The 23,266-nt window shown below is 39.7% G+C and overlaps 1 protein-coding gene across 1 annotated transcript in view; it reads left to right on the forward strand.

The window, feature by feature from the left end:
* Nucleotides 1-23,266, forward strand: part of LOC113888441 (multidrug resistance-associated protein 4-like) — a gene marked incomplete at its 5' end in the record, with an annotated part of 126,448 nt that overhangs the window by 91,674 nt on the left and 11,508 nt on the right. The window contains 3 exon segments of the mRNA XM_027535572.1: nucleotides 13,728-13,817; nucleotides 20,945-21,117; nucleotides 21,552-21,657. Coding sequence (XP_027391373.1) covers nucleotides 13,728-13,817; nucleotides 20,945-21,117; nucleotides 21,552-21,657 — 369 coding nt within the window.

A 23,266-nucleotide genomic window follows, 5' to 3' on the forward strand; every position in this document is an offset into this window, starting at 1 on the left:
AGGCTTTTTAGTTCCTCTTCAATTTCTGCCATAAGGGTGGTGTCATCTGCATATCTGAGGTGACTGATATTTCTCCTGGAAATGTTGATTCCAGCTTATGCTTCATCCAGCCCTGCATTTTGCATGATGTATTCTGCATATAAGTTATATAAATAGGGTGACAATATACAGCCTTGACGTACTCCTTTCCTGATTTAGAACCAGTCTTTATTTTCCATGTCCAGTTCTAACTGTGGCAAATAGATGGGGAAACAGTGGAAACAGTGACTGACTTTATTATTTGGGGCTCCAAAATCACTGTAGATGGTGATTGCAGCCATGAAATTAAAAGATGCTTACTCCTTAGAAGGAAAGTTATGACCAACCTAGACAGCATATTAAAAAGCAGAGACATTACTTTGTCAATAAAGGTCCACAATTGTCAATACTAGTCAAGGCCATGGAGAAGACAATGGCACCCTACTCCAGTACTCTTGCCTGGAAAACCCCATGGATGGAGGAGCCTGGAAGGCTGCAGTCCATGGGGTTGCTGAGGGTCGGACACGACTGAGCGACTTCACTTTCACTTTTCACTTTCATGCATTGGAGAAGGAAATGGCAATCCACTCCAGTGTTCTTGCCTGGAGAATCCCAGGAATGGGGGAGCCTGGTGGGCTGCCATCTGTGGGGTCGCACAGAGTCCAACACGACTGAAGTGACTTAGCAGTAGCAGTAGCAGCAGTCAAGGCTATGGTTTTTCCAGTAGTCATGTATGGATGTGAGAGTTAGACTATAAAGAAAGCTGAGCACAGAAGAATTGATGCTTTTGAACTGTGGTGTTGGAGAAAACTCTTGAGAGTCCCTTGGACTGCAAGGAGATCCAACCAGTGCATCCTAAAGGAGATCAGTCCTGGGTGTTCATTGGAAGGACTGATGACCCAGAGGGATGGTATGGGGAGGGAGGTGGGAGAGGGGTTCAGGACGGGGAACACATGTACACGTGTGGAGGACTAATGTTGATGTATGGCAAAACCAATACAATATTGTAATTAGCCTCCAATTAAATAAATTTATATTTAAAAAAAAGAAACTGAAACTCCAATATTTTGGCCACCAGATGAGAAGATCTGAGTCTTTTGAAAAGCCCCCGATGTTTGGAAAGTTTGAAGGGAGGATGAGAAGGGGACGACAGAGGATGAGATGGTTGGATGACATCACCTACTCAATGGACATGAGTTTGGGTAAACTCTGGAAGTTGGTGATGGACAGGGAGGCCTGGCATGTTGCAGTTCATGGGGTCACAAAGAGTCGGACACGAGTGAGCGACTGAATTGATATGGGTATTAGATTCATAACTTAGTGATTATAGTAGGAAATAATAGATGATCAAAACCATGCACAGGAAAAAGAAATACACAAAAGCAAAATGGTTGTCAGAGGAGGCCTTACAAATAACTGAGAAAAGAAGAGAAGCTAAAGGCAAAGGAGAAAAGGAAAGATATACCCATTTGATTGCAGAGTTCCAGAGGTTAGCAAGGAGAGATAAGAGAGCCTTTTTAAGAACACAGTGCAAAGAAATAGAGGAAAACAACAGAATGGGAAAGACTAGATATCTCTTCAAGAAAATTAGAGATATCAAGGGAATATTTCATGAAAAGATAGGCACAATAAAGGACAGAAATGGTATGGACCTAACAGAAGCAAAAGATAGTAAGAAGAGGTGGCAAAAATACACAGAAGAATGGACCTAACAGAAGCAAAAGATATTAAGAAGAGGTGGCAAGAATACACAGAAGAACTATACAAAAAAGACCTTAATGACCTGGATAATTGTGATGGTATAATCACTCACCTAGAGCCAGACATCCTGAAGTGTGAAGTCAAGTGGGCCTTAGGAAGAATCACTATGAAAAAAAGTAGTGGAGGTGATGGAATTCCAGCTGAGCTATATCAAAGCCTCAAAGATGATGCTGTAAAAGCACGGCACTCAATATGCCAGCAAATTTGGAAACTCAGCAGTGGCCACAGGACTGGAAAATGTCAGTTTTCATTCCAATCACAAAGAAGGGCAATGCCAAGAAATGTTCAAACGAATGCACAATTTTACTCGTTTCACATGCTAGCAAAATAATGCTCAAAACCCTTCAAGATAGGCTTCAACAGTACGTGAACCAAAACCTTCTATATGTCCAAGCTGGATTTAGAAAAGGCGAGTAACCAGAGATCAAATTGCTAACATCCATTGGATCATAGAGAAAGCAAGAGAATTCCAGGGAAACATCTGCTTCACTGACGATACTAAAGACTGTGTAGATCACAACAAACTGTGGAAAATTCTTAAGGAGATGGGAATGCCAGGCCACCTTACCTGCCACCTGAGAAACCTATATGCAGGTCCAGAAGCAACAGTTAGAACTGGGCATGGAACAACAGACTGGTTCCAAATAGGAAAGGGAGTATGTCAAGGTTATATATTGTCACCCTGCTTATTTAACTTATATACAGGGTACATCATGTGAAATGCCAGACTGGATGAAGCACAAGCTGACATCAAGATTGCTAGGAGAAATATCAATAACCTCTGATATGCAGGTGACACCACCCTTATGGTAGAAAGCGAAGAGGAACTAAAGAGCCTTTTGATGAAGCCAAGAGTGGAAGTGAAAGAGGAGAGTGAAAAAGCTGGCTTAAAACTCAACATTCAAAAAACAAAGATCATGGCATCTGGTCCCATCACTTCATGGCAAATAGATAGGGAAACAATGGAAACAGTGACAGACTTTAGTTTTTTGGGCTCCAAAATCACTGCAGATGGTGACTGCAGCCATGAAATTAAAAGAAGTGTGCTCCTTGGAAGAAAAGCTATGACTAACCTAGACAGCATATTAAAAAGCAGAGACATTACTTTGTCTACAAAGGTCTGTGTAGTCAAAGCTCTAATTTCTCCAGTAGTCATGTATGGATGTGAGAGCTGGCAGCAAAAAACTCTGAGCACCAAATAACTAATGCCTTCCAACTGTGGAGGTAGAGAAGACTGTTGAGAGTCCCTTGAACAGCAAGGAGATCAAACCAGTCAATCCCAAAGGCAATTGGTCCTGAATATTCATTGGAAGGCCTAATGCTGAAGCTGAAGCTACAGTACTTTGGCCACTGAATGCGAAGAGCTGACTCATTGGAAAAGACCCTGATGCTGAGAAAGATTGAAGACAGGAGGAGAAGGAGACAACAGAGGATGAGATGGTTGGATAACATCACCGACTCAGTGGAGTTTGAGCAAACTCTGGGAGCTGGTGAAGGACAGGGAAAGATGGCATGCTGCAGTCCATGGGGTGGCAGAATCAGACGTGACTGCATGACTGAAGAATAACAAGAGAAAAATGAAGTTAAATTCCCAAGATTTGTGTTTTGATTGTACCCATCTCTGAAATGGGCCAGATGAAATTAGTGTTAGAAATAATTAGCATGTCTGCAAATTACTTTTATGTCCATGGATGAAAGTATCTATAAATGTGTCCTGTTAATGCTTCTTGATAAGAAAAGGTTGTGTGCTTGTGTATGTAAAAGTACTCCCTATATAAAGATATAACACTGGATGATTCTTGGCTCTGCATGTAATGTTTTGGAGTACATCTGAGCAAAGACTAAACATCCCTTGACATCACCAGGTTTTGAATTTGCTCTATCAGTTTCCATTCTACCTTTGTGCCTGTTTTATGTACACACTCCAGAGAGTTTGCTTACAAAACATTATTAAGCTTTGTATCCATGTAGATAATAATCGCTAACCATTGTAAACACAGAACCTTTATTTGTTTTTGTTTCACTTTATATGCACTTTATATTCACTCCAACGCACAGTATTGGTTGACTCAAGAGAGAGAATCTGAAGAGATCCTGCAATGTGTAAAAGGCCCAAGGAAGTCATTCAGGAGGCAGCCAGTGATCGAATGTTTAAGAGTGGAGACCAAGTATCAACATGACCCACATTTTTATTTCTACTCTGCCTCATCTGACTATGGGGCCTTGGTGAAGTCATTCAGCTTCTAAGGTTCATAGTCCTGGTCCTTAAACTAGTTCTAGAAATTACTGCTGCACAGATTTGTTGTGAAGATATAACTGGATAAGAAAACAGTTGTGGCCCATTTCTAGTTCTTAGGAATCCTCAGTCAGTAGTAGCTATTACTATCCTTAAGGATCAGGGCATTGACCGTTCCAATAACTTCTAGTTAAGTAGAAAGAGTAACACATTCTGGACTGATTTTGCTGTTTAATTTCTGTTTATATTTTTGTGGTTTTGGGTGATTTTCTTTACCTGTATTTTTTATATTGTAAAGCACATTGTTTATATAAATTTAAAGAGTGAGAGGAAAACAGATTAGCAAATTAGGAGTTTTAAGGAAAGGCAAGACAGAAAAATCTGTCTTTCCAATATGAAACAACAGGAGAGAATATCACTTCCTTTTTATCTTTTGATATCTGGCTCCCGTCCCATAATATTCTTTCCAGCCCTGGACTCTGTACCCACTCATACTTTCCAGCCCTCCATGAAGATTTCTGGCATTTTTTTGCCCCCCCCACATTCTTGACTATTTTCTTCCTCTCCTTGAGGACAGGGCCTCTGTGTCTCATTTCTGTTTCTCTAGTGTTTGTTGAAGGCCCTGACAAGTTACACAGGTTTTAATAATAATCCCTAACATTTGTGGAATCCTTAGCTCTGGGAGTTGGTGATGGATAGGGAAGCCTGTTGTGATGCAGTCCATGGAGTCACAAAGAGTTGAACATGACTGAGTGACTGAACTGAACTGTACTGAACTAACATGTTTTAACATGTTCCCTGGTTCTCGGTTGGTAAATAATCTGCCTGCAGTGTGGGAGACCTGGGTTCTGTCCCTGGGTTGGGAAGATCCCCTGGAGAAGCGAAAGGCTACTTACTCCTGTTTTCTGACCTGGAGAATTCCATGGACTGTATAGTCCATGGGGTCACAAAGAGTTGGATACAACTGAATGATTTTCACTTTAACATGTTTTACCCTCTTACCATCTTCCACTTTTTGCTCACAAGAATTCTATGGTTATCCTCATCTTACAGATTTTAAAACTGGGGTAATAGAAACTTAACTTACCACGGGGCAAAGCCTGGACTTTAATTTAGAGAGATTCCCAACTCCAGAATCCAGCAGGAGAAAATCTGATACTGTGTTTACTTGAAGTTACTTGTCTCAGAGCAGAAAACTTAGAATCCTCTTTCCCCAAACAAATAGGAAGCAGTGATGCTTGTTTTCTCAACACGTTGATTTAGGAGTCCTAGGAAGCTGAGCTCAGGCTCTGCCAAGGGGGAGCCTAGTGCTGTTTCTTTGAGTTGCCCCACTTAGGTGATCCAGGTCTGCATCAACTTCCCTGACTCCCTCTGCCCCGTGATCTTGTGAGCAGCAGCAACTTCCAGGGTGGTCTCTCTCTCCCCCATCACTATTGACCCCATGAACAGGTCAGAAATGGGGAGATGTGATAGCAACAAGGACTTGCCTAGGAACCAGAGGCAGGGGAGTGGTGACATAGACCATCAGTCCTGGAGTCCTAGGGGGAACTTTCAAAGACAAATACTATATAATATTAGGAAGGTACTCCTCAATTTGTGTTCAAAATTTCAGGAAAAAGCAAAATACGAAAGTACTTCCTAGATAATTTCCTTAAGTGGAACAGGTATCTGAAGTCTGTGCATCCTTTGTGCTCAGAATGTGAAGTAGTTAAGTATATTCCCCAGAAAGAACACCAAGGTGAGATTATATTCAGGGAGTAGCTGCTTATCTGAAAGGACCTGGAAAATGAATTTCAAAACTTCTTTAGATGATACTCTACACATAGAACCCTTTATTCTATTGGTACAAAGAAGATGTTTTCAATTGAAGAGAGATTGCATGTGAATTCAATATTTATGATTGTAGTTTAAAGGTTGGCACAGATCAACAGCATCTTTATCATGGTTAAATAGATTCATTTTTATATTTGGTAGTTTTTTTTCTTTTAAATCAAAGCAAAAGCTAAGTATTTTTTACACAGCCCATTCTGCTCTTTGGTATTTCCATTCTCTGAGTTTTTTTCAGTTGTTGAAGAAGGTGAACCAGAGCTGTTCTGACTTCTCTGATATATTCTTGATATGCTTCAGTGGAGGGCAGTTTCTTGCTTTGGGACTGAAATGATGAGGATAAAGATTGTGCTTTATCTGCCTCGTTTGTAATCCCTTGTATGGTTTTTGTATTGGTCCTGGAAAACCAGGAAAGAAAACCTGGTTTTCTTTCTGTTTTTTGTTTTTGGTAAGAACAAATCTCAAAGAGAGAAGAGGTAGATGTGCTGTTACTAGTAAAGAAATACAACTAGATTCTAGCCTAATGCAATTTGCCCTTTGTTTCCAACACTGAAATCTTAGTTAAAAATCCCTGGAACTGTTCTCTGGAGCTCTTGAGGATTTTACAAGGCTTAAATTCCTTATCCTTTGTTAGTTAACAGTGTGCTTTTCTTCTGAATATGGAAGTTCATTGAGAGGCTAAGGGATTAAAAATGAAAGGTGATTGGGGGAAACCAAGGTTTAAAGTGACGTTAGGTTATCCTCTTTTGCTTGAAACAGGGAGATGAGCTGCTTCTTAAGAAAGGTCCCCAGATTAGAAATGAGAACATAGCCCTTAGGATTTGGGGAAATGCCGGAATCCAGCTCCAGCAGCCGGGGATTCAACCTGAAGAGATGAACGGTGTTGGCGATGAGACAGCCTCTCAGTTTTCTTGGACTGCCAATTTATTTCAAGTTTAAGATTTTCTTTTATACTTTTACAAAAGCATTAGGTCAGAGGTTTGACATTTTCAGTTCCCCCTCACCCAGATTTATTATGTCCATAAATCATTGTTGCTCTTCAAACAGAGTTCCTGCTTCAGTGATTCTCTCGGAATCAGCTTTACCATCTATTATCTACTTCCTCTAATGTGCCTATGGTTAACTTATGATTACTTTGTAACTAGTGCTACATTCCTCAGTTTACTACTTATCTTCCTAAATCTTGTTTGCTCCTAACATCCTGAGCTCACTATCTCTTAAAAAGGCTTCTAGCTATAGTATCTATAAAATTCCTAACCTCTATAAGCTATAGTAAAATATGCTAACATTACAACATTCCTTAAATCTTTAACTTCTATTTTAATTATTTCTGGGCCCTAAATTCAGGAAACTCCTTTGCCATAAACATTTTCCTCACAAATAGACTTCAGATAGCAATCCCTCCCATGGTCGCAAGCGGCAGCCTATGTGCTCATTCTGGAACACTCTTTTGTAAAAGTCCTTAAACAAATGTCAGTTATTAACTTTATGAATTACTTTCTGAGCACAGCTGCAGAAGGCTTTGTGCCTTTTCATGCTGCTCTCAAGAACAATAAGCACCTTAATATTCCTTTTCAGTCAACTTAGCTGAGGAGAGGAAAAAACAAGTCAGAATTACAAGACCTAACTCCTTCATCCCAGGTCCGTGCCTGCGGGACAAGGAAAGGGAGTTGGGGCCATGCCTCCATTTTGTCAGTAATGCCTAAAGTGGCAGGGAAACATCAGCAGTAGCTACTCTTTGTATACTTTAGCTGAGGGCAGGTTCTTGCTTTGGGATTGAAATGAGGATAAAGATTGTGCTTTACCTGCCTCGTTTGTAACCACTTGTATGGTTTTTGTCTTGATCCTGGGTCATTTTAAGCTTCAGTTAGTGGGTAGGGTTTCTTTCCAACATAGTTTATAGTCTTTCTTCCAGCAGCATATACAAAGGTCCAGTAAGACTGCAGTTTTCAGTCTGCAGTTGTGTAGAAGGTTTATCAATATATTGCCCTAAATGCTCTGATTCAGAGTGGCTATTTTTGGGTCACACACCTAAAATGACCTTGTGTTATGTTTATAACAAAAGAAAAATCAATACTGAATATGACCCAATGAGTTACATTTTTAAAAATATAATCTTTAAACCATGATGAAAAAATAGTTCGGAAACTAATGTTTCATTTAAATTGTTACATTGAATAAGCATGTTTTCCTGACTGTTGTGCCAGGCAACTCTTATTCATTGAGGTTTATTTGTACTTTCAGAAAAAATATACATGGGCCAATAAATGTAGTGTATATTTACGTGAAGGTTGTATGTCCTACTATTGCAGGAAGGTGAACCCCTTCCAGGGCCTAAAAGTGGGCTCTTGTCTAACACTCGGAAATGAATTGTCCGAGGAGACACATGTGCTGACAAAACAAGAGATTTTATTGGGAAAGGGCGCCTGGGTGGACAGCAGTAAGGTAAGGGAACCCAGGAGAACTGCTCTGCCATGTGGCTTGCAGTCTTGGGTTTTATGGTGATGGGGGATTAGTTTCCGGGTTGTATTTAGCCAATCATTCTGACTCAGAGTCCTTCCTGGTGGTGCACGCCTTGTTCAGCCAAGATGGATGCTAGAGAGAAGAATTCTGGGAGGTGGTCAGACATGTGGTGTCTCCTTTTGACCTTTCCCAAATTTGTCCATTTGGTGGTGGCTTATTAGTTCCATGTTCCTTACCAGGACCTCATGCAGACGGTTACTATGGTGCCCAGCCAGGGTAGGTGGTTTCAGTCAGTGTGCTTCCCCTAACACTACCATAAATCTCTACACTGCCGTGTCCTTCAGTATAAACATTTGTGCACTTATTTATAAAATTAGTTTATTTATATGATTACTTAGGTACTTTAAATAATATCTACTGAGAAATGATCATTGGGAATTAATTCCCAGGTGCTCCAGTGGTTAGAACTCTGTGCTCTCACTGCTGTGGCCCTGGTTCAATCCCTGATTGGGAAACTAGGATCCCATAAGCTACATGGTGCCATCAACAGAAACAAAAAAAAACATTAATTTGACCCTTATCTGCCCTTGCAGTATGTGTCTACTGTGAGCAGTTTTATTAGCTTTTATCTGGTAAGCGATGAACAAAGAATGAGTAGAAACCAAAGTGAACACCACACATAAAACACTTTCACATATTCAAATAAATATTGTTCACAAATGGCCTGCTGATTTCAAGCAAAATAGAGCTTCAATCAGTTACTATTTTTATAAATCATTCTTTTCATTCAACACGTTTTCATTAAAGTTTTGTTGATTTTTGAGATATACATTTGGCATGTCACAACAAAGAGAAATATTCTTCCATCTAATAATGCTAAGTAAGCCCACATAATTGCCAAATATATCCTTTTAGACTGACAGTGTAGACTTAAGTGAGAACATGTATTGCAATGCGAAACTGCTGAAGCAGTTTTTTTTTTGTTTGTTTGTTTGTTTTGAAATGTGTGCCAATCAGCAGTGGTTTGGTGATAATTAGCAGAATGTATTTAAGGCCTACAGAGTGTCTAGGGGCTCTGTTTAAAGCTCAGCATGAAGCAGCTGCAGATGCTGGTCAGGGGCTCAGAAGTGAGGGACTCCCTCTGCTGCAAAGAATCCAATTTTAGTCTCCTAGTCTTTGATGAGCTTCGTCTGCTTCAAGGAGTTTTCTAAAGAGTAGGTGGGGGAGGTGACAATAGAGAGAGACTCTGATTACAAAACAGACCTGATTATAAAATAGACCCTGACTACAAACTAGACCCTGATTGAACTTTTTTAAAAGTCTTTACTAAATTTGTTGCTATATTATTTCTGCCTTATTTTCCTGTTTTTGGCCACAAGGCAGATGGAATCTTAGCTCCCTTACCAGGGATCAAACCTGCAACCTCTGCATTGGAAGGTGAAGTCTTAACCACGGGACCACCAGGGAAGTCCCCCTGATTGAACTTTGAGTGGGGTCTTTATGTCTGTTCTCTTGAACCACCAAATGTATTAATGTGTTGTTGTTGTTCAGTCACTCAGTCATGTCCAGCTCTTTGTGACCCCATGGGCTATAGTGGGCCAGACTCCTTTGTCCATGAGATTTCCCAAGCAAGAATACAAGAATACTGCCATTTCCTTCTCCAGGGGATCTTCCCAACCCAGGGATCAAATGCTCTCCTGTACTGGAAGGTGAATTCTTTACCACTGAGCAACCAACCGTTTAAAAAACAAAACAATTTAATATTTTTCATAAATTAGCTTAGGTAACACCTCTCTCGGAGAAGGCAATGGCACCCCACTCCAGTACTCTTGCCTAGAAAATTCCATGGATGGAGGAGCCTGGTGGGCTGCAGTCCATGGGGTCTCGAAGAGTCGGACACGACTGAGTGACTTCACTTTCCCTTTTCACTTTCATGCATTGGAGAAGGAAATGGAAACCCACTCCAGTGTTCTTGCCTGGAGAATCCCAGGGACGGGGGAGCCTGGCAGGCTGCCGTCTCTGGGGTCGCACAGAGTCAGACACTACTGAAGCGACTTAGCAGCAGCAACACCTCTCTAGAGTGTGCTTTGAAAACCAGATGGCACTTTATCAAACCCTAGACCTCTTATGGGATGTGAATTTGCCCTTTGAAAGGAGCCTGAAGGAAAAAATGTTCAGTTCACATAAGCTATGATGGGCAAAGAAACATTCTTGTAGTTATAATCAAAAAGGCCTGGTCTCTCTTCTCCTGACTGGGCTCAAAGCTGGTTCCTTTATGTGACCTCTTTCAGTCCCTTTATCTCCTCAAACACTAGTTCTCAAAGAGTCTCTCATCTTGAGCCGAGAGCAGAATACTGTCCATAGTTTAGGTTCCTGGGGGAAAATAGAGGAGAGTCAGAAAAGAGGGATGAATATTGGGCACCAGCCTCCCCTTGCTTGGCCATGTCATTTGTGTAAACCTCATGGAAATAGCTAAAAGAAGAGAAATCATCTGGCTTATTACAATCTTAGAGTTGAAAATTAGAAAGAGTAACAACTTGTTGTTTTTTAAATCTGAGGCAGAATGGTATTCCTCTGATCAGGAACTCTTAGCATGCTTAGACGGTTGTTTATACTTTGACCCTAAATTCAAGTTTTAAAGAAACCTTACATTTGGTCTCAGGATTTTTCAGTTCAAGTCACTAATTTTGACATGTCACATGGCCACTGATTTTCATTGCTTTTTGGGGTATATCAGCCACTTAATCAACCTTCTGTAAATGAAGGTTAAAGTTAAATGTCTTTTTAATCTTAGATTTTGCTTAGGGATGCATCTTTTTTTTGGCAACACACCGTATGTTTTCTGCATCCATTTCTCTCTCACCATACTTGAAACAAAGACAACAGGGAAGGAAGGTAGAGGAGGCTGTGTCATTCTTCTTCATGGCTGGGGAAAAGAAGTCTGTCTTCTTCATGTTTCTTCTCAGGCTTTTATGAAGTGAGGAGGAACAGTGCAGTTTGAGGCTGGTGATTGTGAGCAGTTCCAGGCACTTGTGGAAGAGTCAGATTTCCTCTTGTTCTCACACCCCCTTGTTCTGTGCCATTCACTGAAAGGAGCCAATTGCACTCTTCTCTGTTGCTCGTATTCTGTGGCCTGGCTTATTAGAGCCTTCCAGAAGAAAACTTAAATGGCTTACATGAGCTTATGTATAAGATTCTCTCCTGAAACCCAGAAAGATATTTTATTCCCAGAGTAATTTACTGATGGCTCCTCCTAAAGTAGATGAATAGGAAGAAATATTTACATTAAAATAATTTTATTATGACACAGGTCACAATAGGTTTCAGGTCATCCTGACCTTGCAGTTAGTAATGAGGTTCTGTGAGGCAGGTCATCTGGCACATAGGTGAGAGAAGTGGGGACCAGCTGATGCAGACTCAAAGGTGATCTCTACATGGACAGAGGAGCCTTCAGTTCAGTTCAGTTGCTCAGTTGTGTCTGCCTCTTTGAGACCCCATGGACTGCAGCACACCAGGCTTCCCTGTCCCTGGGATTCTCCAGGCAAGAACACTGGAATGGGTTGCCATTTCCTTTTCCAAAGCATGAAAGTGAAAAGTGAAAGTGAAGGCACTCAGTCGTGTCTGACTCTGTGTGACCCCATCAACAGCAGCCCACCAGGCTCCCCCGTCCATGGGATTTTCCAGGCAAGAACACTGGAGTGGGGTGCCATTGCCTTCTCTGAAGAGAAGCCTTAGGCCCCAGTAATTGACATTCTCTTTGCATGTGTGGAGATGTTTCATTCATAGATGTGGAAAGATTCCTGATCCTGGGAAGACTGTTATACCAGTAGAGAAAATAGCCTGATCTTTATTCTTCAGTGCCAATGTGAAACTATTTAATAGTTCTGCTTTGAGACACAAACCTGAAAGGTTATGGCTGTGAGCTGTGAACGGTGCCAGTATTCTTGGTCTCCAGAGGAGAGAATTTCAATCCAGGACCAAAGACGACCACTTTTGACCACTCTGAGCTTTTGTGTAGCAAAGTTTTTTTTTTTTTTTTTTTTTAACATAACAGGGATAGAGAAAGCTTCCAGAAAAAGGTGCTGGAAGGGTGGGCCTAGGAGAGTAAGTACCCCCTTGCTAGTATTTAGCAAGGCATTATATATTGTTCAGTTCAGTTCAGTTCAGTCACTCAGTCATGTCCGACTCTTTGCGAACCCATGAATCACAGCACACCAGGCCTCCCTGTCCATCACCAACTCCCGGAATTCACTCAGATTCACGTCCATTGAGTCAGTGATGCCATCCAGCCATCTCATCCTCTGTCATCCCCTTCTCCTCCTGCCCCCAATCCCTCCCAGCATCAGAGTCTTTTCCAATGAGTCAACTCTTCGCATGAGGTGGCCAAAGTACTGGAGTTTCAGCTTTAGCATCATTCTTTCCAAAGAAATCCCAGGGCTGATTTCCTTCAGAATGGACTGGTTGGATCTCCTTGCAGTCCAAGGGACTCTCAAGAGTCTTCTCCAACACCACAGTTCAAAAGCATCAATTCTTCGGTGCTCAGCCTTCTTCACAGTCCAAGTCTCACATCCATACATGACCACAGGAAAAACCATGAGATGCTAATCATAGATAAAAGAAACACAAGGCTGGCTGATAGAACTGCACCAGGCTCCTCTCCCATAACATACATTCTGAGATAGCATCTGCAGGAGGGGAGCAGTCTCCCACTGAAGTATCTCTGGGTGAGATAAATTATATCCATATAGCAGCTGACATTAGTTTTTAAAGAAAAGCAGGTTTCTAAGAAAGATAGATTGTTTCATTAACATAGCTTAAGACAAGATATTTCCTTGAGCAAGATATGAGCAGATATTAGCTGGAGGTTTGAGAAAGTAAGTTTCAGATAGTCCCCATAGCAACACAGGATTTGAGAAATCTGCTATGCCAAGGAATGTGCCTTTTTGCCTTCTCCCCATCTTTGGGGACCCTGACCTCCACACCTGCCTGACTATTAACCCTTTCAAACCTCAACTAATCATGCTCTTGGTATTTCCTAGTATCACACCAGAATTGACAATTTATCTAGTGCTGTTGGTATAAAATTTCTCAAATAATTATATCCTCATTTTTTTTTTAATTAAGCAGGTATTATCAGTGAGGCATTGAAAAAGTCAAATCTTCCTTTCTCTTCTTCAGGTTTTTCTTAAGGTGACACACCTCAGCACTTTCTTTGGTTAGTGTTCAATGGTGCAGAGGATATTTTGCAGCACAGTTTATACAACTGAAAATTATTTTAGAGATACTGTTTTTGTAAATGGGCATTTACAACCTTATTATTAAAGATTACAGTGAATTTTGATTTTGTTCATTTTAATTCTGTAAGTACTGGAATAAAATGGATAAAGTTGACTGATAACATTTACTATTTTGGGTTATTTAGGAACCTGTTTTATTCACGGGAACAATGAGGAAAAATCTGGATCCTTTTAATGAACATACAGATAAGGAACTGTGGAATGCCTTAGAAGAGGTAATTTATTAAATGTTATTAGTTTGTTAGCATCAGTATATGTGTGTGTACATTTACAGCACTGCAGGCAATTAAAGGGGAGCTGATCCATGTAACTGATTTTGTTTACCTCCTAGCAGAACACTGATGATCTGTGTATTGATTTTGATGAAAAGCAAGAATATAATGCATCATATTTCCACTGTAGCTTTTCCCTTAGAATCCAAAGCAACTAAACACATTACCTTGTCTTTGTGTTGTGTTGTGTTCAGTTCCAAAGCCGTGTTTGACTATTTGGGACTTCATGGACTCCAACATGCTAGGCCTCCCTGTCCTTCACTATCTTCCAAAGTTTGTCCAAGTTCATATCCATTGCATCAATGATGCCATCCAGCCATCTCATCCTCTGATGCCCTCTTCTGCTCTCAGTCTTTCCCAGCATCAGGAACTTTTCTAATGATTTGGCTGTTTGCATCAAGTGCCCAGAATACTGGGGCTTCATCTTCAGCATCAGTCCTTCCAATGAGTATTCAGGGTTGATTTCCCTTAAGATTGACTGGTTTGATCTCCTTGCTGTCCAAGGAGTCTTCTCTAGTACCACAGTTTGAAGACATTGATTCTTTGGTGCTCTACTTTCCTTACAGTCCAGCTCTCACAACCATACGTGACCACTGGGAAGACCATAGCTTTGACTATAGCAGAGCACTAAACTAGATTTTTAAATTGTGGGTTCAAATTCTATTGGTTACCTAGTGAATTTATTACCCTAATTAGCCTGTAATATTCATTTTACTCCTCAGATATTAGGGAACATCTACTAAGTAGACACAATAATAGCCTCTCATTATTAACTGAGAGAGAAATGAGATCATACTACTAAAATAGTGTGATGTTTCATAAGTGTTTATAAGGGTAAATAATACAGTTGGAATGTGATAATAATTATATATTGACTGCTATTTTAATCCTGCAGAGTAAATGCAAGTAACAGAACCCTGGAGATTTTGTGACATTTTTTATAGTTTTAAGTTCATTTCTAGAAGATGTTCTATTTGTGTAGTGTTTCCCTTTGGACTATTTCTTTGAATCTCCTCACCATTTCATGAAATGGATTTTGAGTGTTAAGATGTTGTTAGTTGGTGTATTTTAATATAAATTATTTTCTGCATTTGCCCCAGTTTTGTAAATTGATTCTAAGCTACCCTTGGCAGAAAATGTATCTCCACTGTTAAACTATAGACAGATTTTAAACCCTCATAGGACTTAGCTCAGTCTTCCGCTTTTAAAAAGTAAGCACTTAATAAATACTTAATGTTTGATTGATCTCTTCAGTTCAGAGAAGCATGGCTTATTTCTCTCAAAACAAAAATGTTTTTTGTTTTATTCCCACAAATCCCAGTGACACAGTGTTGTTTTGAATTGGTACTTTTTGTCATTTAGTGTCACCCTTTCAGGGGTAGCTCTCAAATCTGTAGTACACAGATGAATTTGACTGTGAGCAAGCCGACTTGAAGGCCTGACAATCTCCTGCCAATATTTCTGGTTTCTGAAGGATGTCAGCACTGAGTCTCACATACCCACCCTGCTTTCCAGCAACTGTGAGGATTTTATGCTCTTAAATCAGGTCGATTGCTTCACCTTCTACTTGAGAAGCAGTGGGCCTCTAATTTCATTTAAGTCAGTGAGTCTTTCTACAGTGAAATTCTAGAAGAGAAGATGTAGAGAAGTTAACCATCAAATGTAAAGAAAGATGGAAGGATCCACTTCTACTGGACTCAGAGGAAAGATTTAATGATGAAATTAGAACACACCTTTCAAAAAACTAGAAGTATTGGTAACTTATTTTCCAATTTATTTCCAAGCCTGAGATCCCTCTTCACAGATCCTCCAGTAGTAAAATTACTATTGACTTTTAGAACACATTGTTCCATGGACAGTGAAAAAACATTAATTGGGAGATAAATCCTTTGAAAAGCTATCTTAGAACTTGGCTTTAGCTTATATTTAATTCATCTGTAGGAGTCAAAATCAAAATAAAATGTAGTGGCCTCTGAATTCTAATAATGATGAAGCACTGGAAGTGGTAGACAGTACTAAGATCTACCTTTAAATAAAGTACATTTGGAAATTCCTATAAATAGAAATAAACATGAGTTTATTTCACAAAGTGAAGTGTGTGGTTTCCATATGCCACTTCCAGAAGTGGTCCTGTTACTTAGTGGTATCTCTTAGGTAATATCACTAAATCTTTCATTGATAAACATGCAAATGTCATAAAGAAATACTTCCTATAGTAACAGAGTGATGAGATGATTTGTCAGTCTAAGAAGTATAACTCAAGCAAAGAGATCAATTTTTAGGTGGATTAACACCCCTCAGTTGTTGGTTTATAAGTGATGCCAAACAAATGGAAAATGTGAACCCTAAACTCAGAGTCTTCCTGAGAGTAGGAGGCACCACTACGTTTTCTTCTTTAAGAACTTCAGTTAAAAGTAAAAGAAGGTTTTTAAATTTATTTTTAAATCCTTAGTTCTGTCTACTCTTTCTCCTTTGACTGATTTGGACACTCAGAAGGGAGACAGTTTTATGAATGCTGCCCATCTCATCTTAGTTATTTTTTCAAAGTATTCTGAAAATAAATTTTTTCATGTAATGATAAATAGCTTACTGTAAATTGAGGGAAATTCATCAGAAATTAATGCTGATTGGGACACCTAAAAAGCAAGGGCAGCTTTACCAATATAACATGAGTAGTGCCTGAAGATGAAGCACTTTATCTCTCAAAGGTTAAGGAATCATGGTAAATAAAACTCTGGAAAAGAAAGGTATATATATATATATATATATATATATTTAATATACATACATATATATTTAAAATAATGACTGATTCACATTGATGTATCAAAGAGACCACTGCAACATTATAAAACAATTATATTCTAGTTAAAAAAAAAAAAACAAGAACCCTTGAAAATAATCAGTGGTATGTTGGTTCTGTCAAAAAAAGAAAACAGCTTTGATCCTGGAATAGACAACTAAGGATGGTGTGCCTTATGAAAACTGTGAAGAAATAACCCAGTTATGTTAGATGTTGATAGTATCTCTGTTAGGGCACAAGTGTGTCTCATCACACAGGAAACCAAGATTCAGAAATCTGGGTGTCAGCAGCCTGTGCATCAGGAATCATGTGACTCAATCCTGGCTGTTGAGACAGCTCACATGTCCATTTCCCAGGACCCTGTATTTATTTTTCTTTTTTTTTTAAATTTTATTTTATTTTTAAACTTTACAATATTGTATTAGTTTTGCCAAATATAGAAATGAATCCGCCACAGGTATACATGTGTTCCCCATCCTGAACCCTCCTCTCTCCTCCCTCCCCATACCCTCCCTCTGGGTCGTCCCAATGCACCAGCCCCAAGCATCCAGTATCGTGCATCGAACCTGGACTGGCAACTTGTTTCATACATGATATTATACATGTTTCAATGCCATTCTCCTAAATCTCCCCACCTTCTCCCTCTCCCACAGAATAGGTGAACGGGCTCCCCGCTTACTTCCTTTACTGCTGGTCCTGCTCTAGTAAAAGCTCTTCTCCATCTGTTGATTGCACTTCAGTGTCTCTTCCAGACCACACCAGCCTTTCTTTTTGAAAAGTAGGAAGGTTCTATAAAATATGGAGACCATCTGACATCTCACAATCTCCTGTGAGGGGCATTGGCACCTGGCTAGTAGATACAGTATATATAGTAGGTTACTCTGAAATCATGATAATAGAAATGGTTGTCTTATAAATTCAGATTATTACTTTCAGTTTTGCTGTAACTTATTACTTTCCCAAGCTCAGAAACAATCTCAAGCATTTTATACTGAGATATATAGTTTTCAATAGTATTATTCTCTCTGTTTTCCTTAAATTATACCTTTTAAAATGCATTCCACAGTTACATTATGATGTTATGGTATCTTGGAGCCAGTTAATTGTTAGAAGAATATTTTTTTTACACTTCCTTTTAGTAAGAAAATAGTATTATATATAAATTATTTGTATGGATTTGTTTCCTAATTTGTAGGAACAGGTGTCACAAGATAAGATGCACTTAATTGCTTTATTCATACATTCAACAAATATTTATTGAGAGACCTTTAGACAGGCATAGTTGCAGATTCTAAGATCATCACAGTCATCAAAATTGATAAAGTCTCTACCATTTAGCTTAAACTCTTGTGGAGAACATGGAAAACCAGTCAATGCATGCGTAATAAATTCTCAGTGCTGATACATGTGAAGAAGAAAATAAAGCAGAACATGAAGAGAGGCCAGCTGACAGCATTATTAATAATGGGCAATATCTGTTGATTTCTTTGTATCAACCACTACAAACTCTACACATACTGACTCATTTTATACTCTGATGATGTTACCAAGTACATACCTTTATTATTTCATCTTCATGTTAGTCTCATTCTTACAGTTTCAGAAAGCAGTGTCAACTGGAAAACATTTTCACCTCACAAAAGCCTCAGTCCTTGTAGGCCAAAGTGGAAAACCTGAAGGAAAGTAAACAAACAAACAAACAAACAAAAAAACAGCTTAGTGATATCATCCAAATTGAGAGCAAGTGTGAGATTATTTCTTTAAAGTTAAGACATCAGTCTTATGAAAGACCAGTTTGATGTACAAAGATTACTAATGTCAGCTCAGAAGGAAAAGTGACAAAAGCTTTGCCGCTGTCACACCTTGGATTAGTCCCATCACTGGGTGCAGATGTATGAATCTGTTTCATGGATAGAACACTAAGTCCTCTTCCTTGTAATGGAGGAAAGGGGGTGACTAAGCTGACATCTTCCATTTTATAATTTTCACTACAAGCACTTGCATCACAATCCAAATCTTACCCTTTAGATTCTGTAAATATCAATACCATACTTAATCCTAAATCAGAATTCCCTCTTTCTGAGCTTGAACTCCATCAGGAGTATAATTCAGGATCATGTTCATAGAACTACTCCAGCATTTAGGATACCAAGAAAATGTTGCCCTTTCATGCCTAGTGTTTTGTTATTTAACACTGTAATTCTGGGTCCCTGCTCACTGGCCATCACTCATCAATCTGTTGGTCTCTTAATCTGAAGTATATTTACTTTTTGTTCTTTAACTTCAAGCATAGTATGGGTTTGGTTCTTATTCCATAATATTTCTCCAAAACAAATTTTCATTGAAATGACTCCTAACAACCAGTGACTTTCAGATTATCTCTGGCAGTTACAAGTTTATTTTATTTAATCTTATGATTACAATTTTTAAATTGTTTTATTGAAGGATAATTGCTTTACAGAATTTTGTGGTTTTCTGTCATACATCAACAAGAATCAGCCATAGGCACACTCATGTCCTCTCCCTCCAGAACCTCTCTCCCATCTCCCTCGCCAACCCACCCTTCAGCTTGATACAGAGCCCCTGTTTGAGTTCCCTGAGTCATACAGCAAATTTCCATTGGTTATCTATTTTACATCTGGTATTGAAAATTTCCATGTTACTCTCTCCATACATCTCCCCTTCTCCATCTCCTCCCCCAATGTCCATAGGTCTGTTCTCTATGTCTGTTTCTCTGAAACTGGAGCCTATTATACAGAATGATGACAATTTTTTCAGAATAGTTTAATATAAACACCACCCATAGCCATGGTCTGGGGGAAATAAGATGTTACATTGTGTCCTGTTTTTCCTGAGTTTGCTCACTGCAAAACATTTATGACACTGAAGAAAATCCAGTTAACTGGAAAAACAGATATGGGGTTAAATTTTGGAAGGAAATATCAATAGCCTCAGATATGCAGATGACACCACCCTTATGGCAGAAAGTGAAGAGAAACCAAAAAGCCTCTTGATAAAAGTGAAAGTGGAGAGTGAAAAAGTTGGCTTAAAGCTCAACTTTCAGAAAACGAAGATCATGGGATCCAGTCCCATCACTTCATGGGAAATAGATGGGGAAACAGTGGAAACAGTGTCAGACTTTATTTTGGGGGGTTCCAAAATCACTGCAGATGGTGACCGCAGCCATGAAATTAAAAGATGCTTACTGCTTGGAAGGAAAGTTATGACCAACCTAGATAGCATATTCAAAAGCAGAGACATTACTTTGCCAACAAAGGTCTGTCTAGTCAAGGCTATGGTTTTTCCTGTGGTCATGTATGGATGTGAAAGTTGGACTGTGAAGAAATCTGAGCAACAAAGAATAGATGCTTTTGAACTGTGGTGTTGGAGAAGATTCTTGAGAGTCCCTTGGACTGCAAGGAGATGCAACCAGTCCATTCTGAAGGAGATCAGCCCTGGGATTTCTTTGGAAGGAATGATGCTAAAGCTGAAACTCCAGTACTTTGGCCACCTCATGCGAAGAGTTGACTCATTGGAAAAGACTCTGATGCTGGGAGGGATTGGGGGCAGGAGGAGAAGGGGACGCCAGAGGATGAGATGGCTGGATGGCATCACTGACTCGATGGACGTGAGTCTGGGTGAACTCCGGGAGTTGGTGATGGACAGGGAGGCCTGGCGTGGTGCGATTCATGAGGTCGCAAAGAGTTGGACACGACTGAGCGACTGAACTGAACTGAAAGCCAAAGTAGGCTCCAGGTTTAATAATATATGAGGTAGAGTTTGCCATTGTTTGAATTTGTCTTTTTTTAAACCTTTAGGTCTTCCAAAATGGTAAAGTACTGATAAGATTATATGTTTAGACAACCAAACTTCCTAAAATAATTTTGTTTAAAAAAAATTTCCCTTAATGTACTAAGATCTAGGGAAAATATACTTTGGGGAAACTGTAAAGATCATTTTAACTTTTCTGTTTAGATCAGATTGGGAGAAATAGCTTCATTTCTTGAGAGACTTCCTTAACTAATCCCTGGTGGGGTTTCTGGTGGATGTCCTATGGCAGGGATAGGGGACACTGAGATCTTTCTGTCCTGAGTTGACTCCACCATCTTTCTCAGTTGAACGCTCCTTGGAAGGAGCTCTCCCCATCAGGTGGCTGTACATGTAAGATACACAAGAAGTCCTGAGGATGTGAAAACTCTAGCATATGAGGCTTATCTCCTTCAGCAGAAATTTGTGTAGGAAAATGTTGTTCTTTCTGTATCCACAGGTACAACTTAAAGAAACAATTGAAGGTCTTCCTGGTAAAATGGATACTGCCTTAGCAGAAACAGGATCAAATTTGAGTGTTGGACAGAGACAATTGGTGTGTCTTGCCAGGGCTATTCTCAAGACAAATCAGATATTGATTATTGACAAAGCCACATCGAATGTGGATCCAAGGTAAAGGGCTAAGGTCCATGAAACCTGGAATCTGAATTTTAAATGTGGTAAATGGAAAATGCTTGATGATGCTTAAAACTGTTTTCAAGTGTTCTCTTTGTCCCAAAGAAATCTCTTGATAAGATTAATTCTAGAAAACAAAGAAAGAAACTAAAACATGTTATATGGTATTAATATTGTTATGAGACTTCCTATGAGAGCAAAATTCCTAAACGTAGCTTCTGATAATTTCAAGCTTTCAAGGGAAGAATATTTCCCATTGCTTTATGAAAAATGGTAAATTTGTAAGTAGACCTTTTATACTTAGTTTTTCAGAAACAAGATTAAGTCATAAAGCATGGATTTTAAAAAAATCATTATTATATATGATATTTTTAAGTCTTAAGTCTGCTTTTCCTGTCTTTACTAACTAAACTGAACTTCTTTGATTCCAGAACTGATGAGTTAATAAAAAAAGCAATCCATGAGAAATTTTCCCAGTGCACTGTGGTAACCATCACACACAGATTGAGCACCATTATTGACAGTGACAAGATAATGGTAAGAGCCTTACCTGTGGAATTTCAGTTATTTCCATTTTCATTCAATTTTGCAAAATATCCTTCCTTGTAAAACTTTATAGGAACCTCTAATAAGTTAACCTTCTCTCAATTTTTCTCCATTCCTGACAATAACTTGGGTACTTAATTATACCTTCAGAATGTGCTATTAAATAATATATCCAATAATTTCATATTTTCATATTAAAAGTTTATTTACACTGTCATTTTTCTTAAAGATAGTCAACCATGAAAATATTCCAAATCCAAGATAAGTCTCCATATTTCAGAGTAGTAGAACATGGTCATTTTTACTATGCCACAGTTGTTTCATTATTTTTAGATTCCCAGAATCAAAAACTGAGACCTTTGGGAATTCCCTGGCTGTCCAGTGATCAGGACTTCATGCTCTCACTGCCAAGGCCCAAGGATCCTTGGTTGGAGAACTAAGATCCCACAAGCCACGTGGCATTGCAGATTAACAAAAAAAAAATAGCCTTTTATTTAGATTACCAGGAGGCTGTTGACTAAAGTTGAAGGATTTCTTAGCTGTTGCTGTCAGAGTGAATTCCATGAGAAGAAAGGGCCTGGTGAGAAAAACAAAGTATTTTCACAGAAAGCACTTAATAAAGGAAATATGTCACATAGCAATTGGAGGGTTAGAAATGTTAGAAACACTGAGTTAATAATTTTAGCAGGCAGCTACTGTGTCCTAGGACAAATCTCCAGACCCAAGAACTCAAGAGGAGAGGCCCTAAAGAGTCGGTGCTCAGACCTCCATGGAGCAGTCACTGTCCAGGTGCTGGTGATATTTGTGAGGGAGCAGGATGGGGCTGGTTCTGCACATGCTAATGGAACCTGGAATCTGGAGTCAGGTCCCACTGCTGAGGTGATGCTGCAGGATTAGCAGAAACTAGACAGTCTGTTCGGAGAAGGCAATGGCACCCCACTCCAGTACTTTTGCCTAGAAAATCCTATGGATGGATGAACCTGGTAGGCTGCAGTCCATGGGGTTGCTGAGGGTCGGACACAACTGAGCGACTTCACTTTCACTTTTCACTTTCATGCATTGGAGAAGGAAATGGCAACCCGCTCCAGTGTTCTTGCCCGGAGAATCCCAGGGACGGGAGGCCTGGTGGGCTGCCGTCTGTGCAGCAGCAGCAGCAGCAGCAGCAGCAGACAGTCTGTTTGCTCCATGAGTCCCTCTAGTGCTCCCTACTGGGAGGATCTAACAAAGAGCCTGCTGGCCAAAAGTGAAAGTGAAAGTCACTGGGTCATGTCTGACTCTTTGTGACCCCATGGACTGTACAGTCTATAGACGTCTCTAGGTCAGAATACTGGAGGGGGTAGCCTTTCCCTTCTCCAGGGGATTTTCCCAACCCAGGATTGAACCTAGGTCTTCTGCATTGCAGGCCGATTCTTTCCAGAACCACAAGGGAAGCCCAAGAATCCTGGAATGGGTAACCTATCCCTTCTCCAGGGGATCTTCCTGACCCAGGAATCAAACCGATGTCTCCTGCATTGCAGGTGGATTCTTTACCAGATAAGCTGTCAGGGCAAAGTGTTTCTGAAATGTGATTTGCAAAGAGCCAGCCTCTTCATCACAAGAG

This window comes from Bos indicus x Bos taurus, unplaced genomic scaffold (genome assembly GCF_003369695.1).
Source record: "Bos indicus x Bos taurus breed Angus x Brahman F1 hybrid unplaced genomic scaffold, Bos_hybrid_MaternalHap_v2.0 SuperScaffold_100135, whole genome shotgun sequence".
Classification (NCBI taxonomy): Eukaryota; Metazoa; Chordata; class Mammalia; order Artiodactyla; family Bovidae; genus Bos; species Bos indicus x Bos taurus.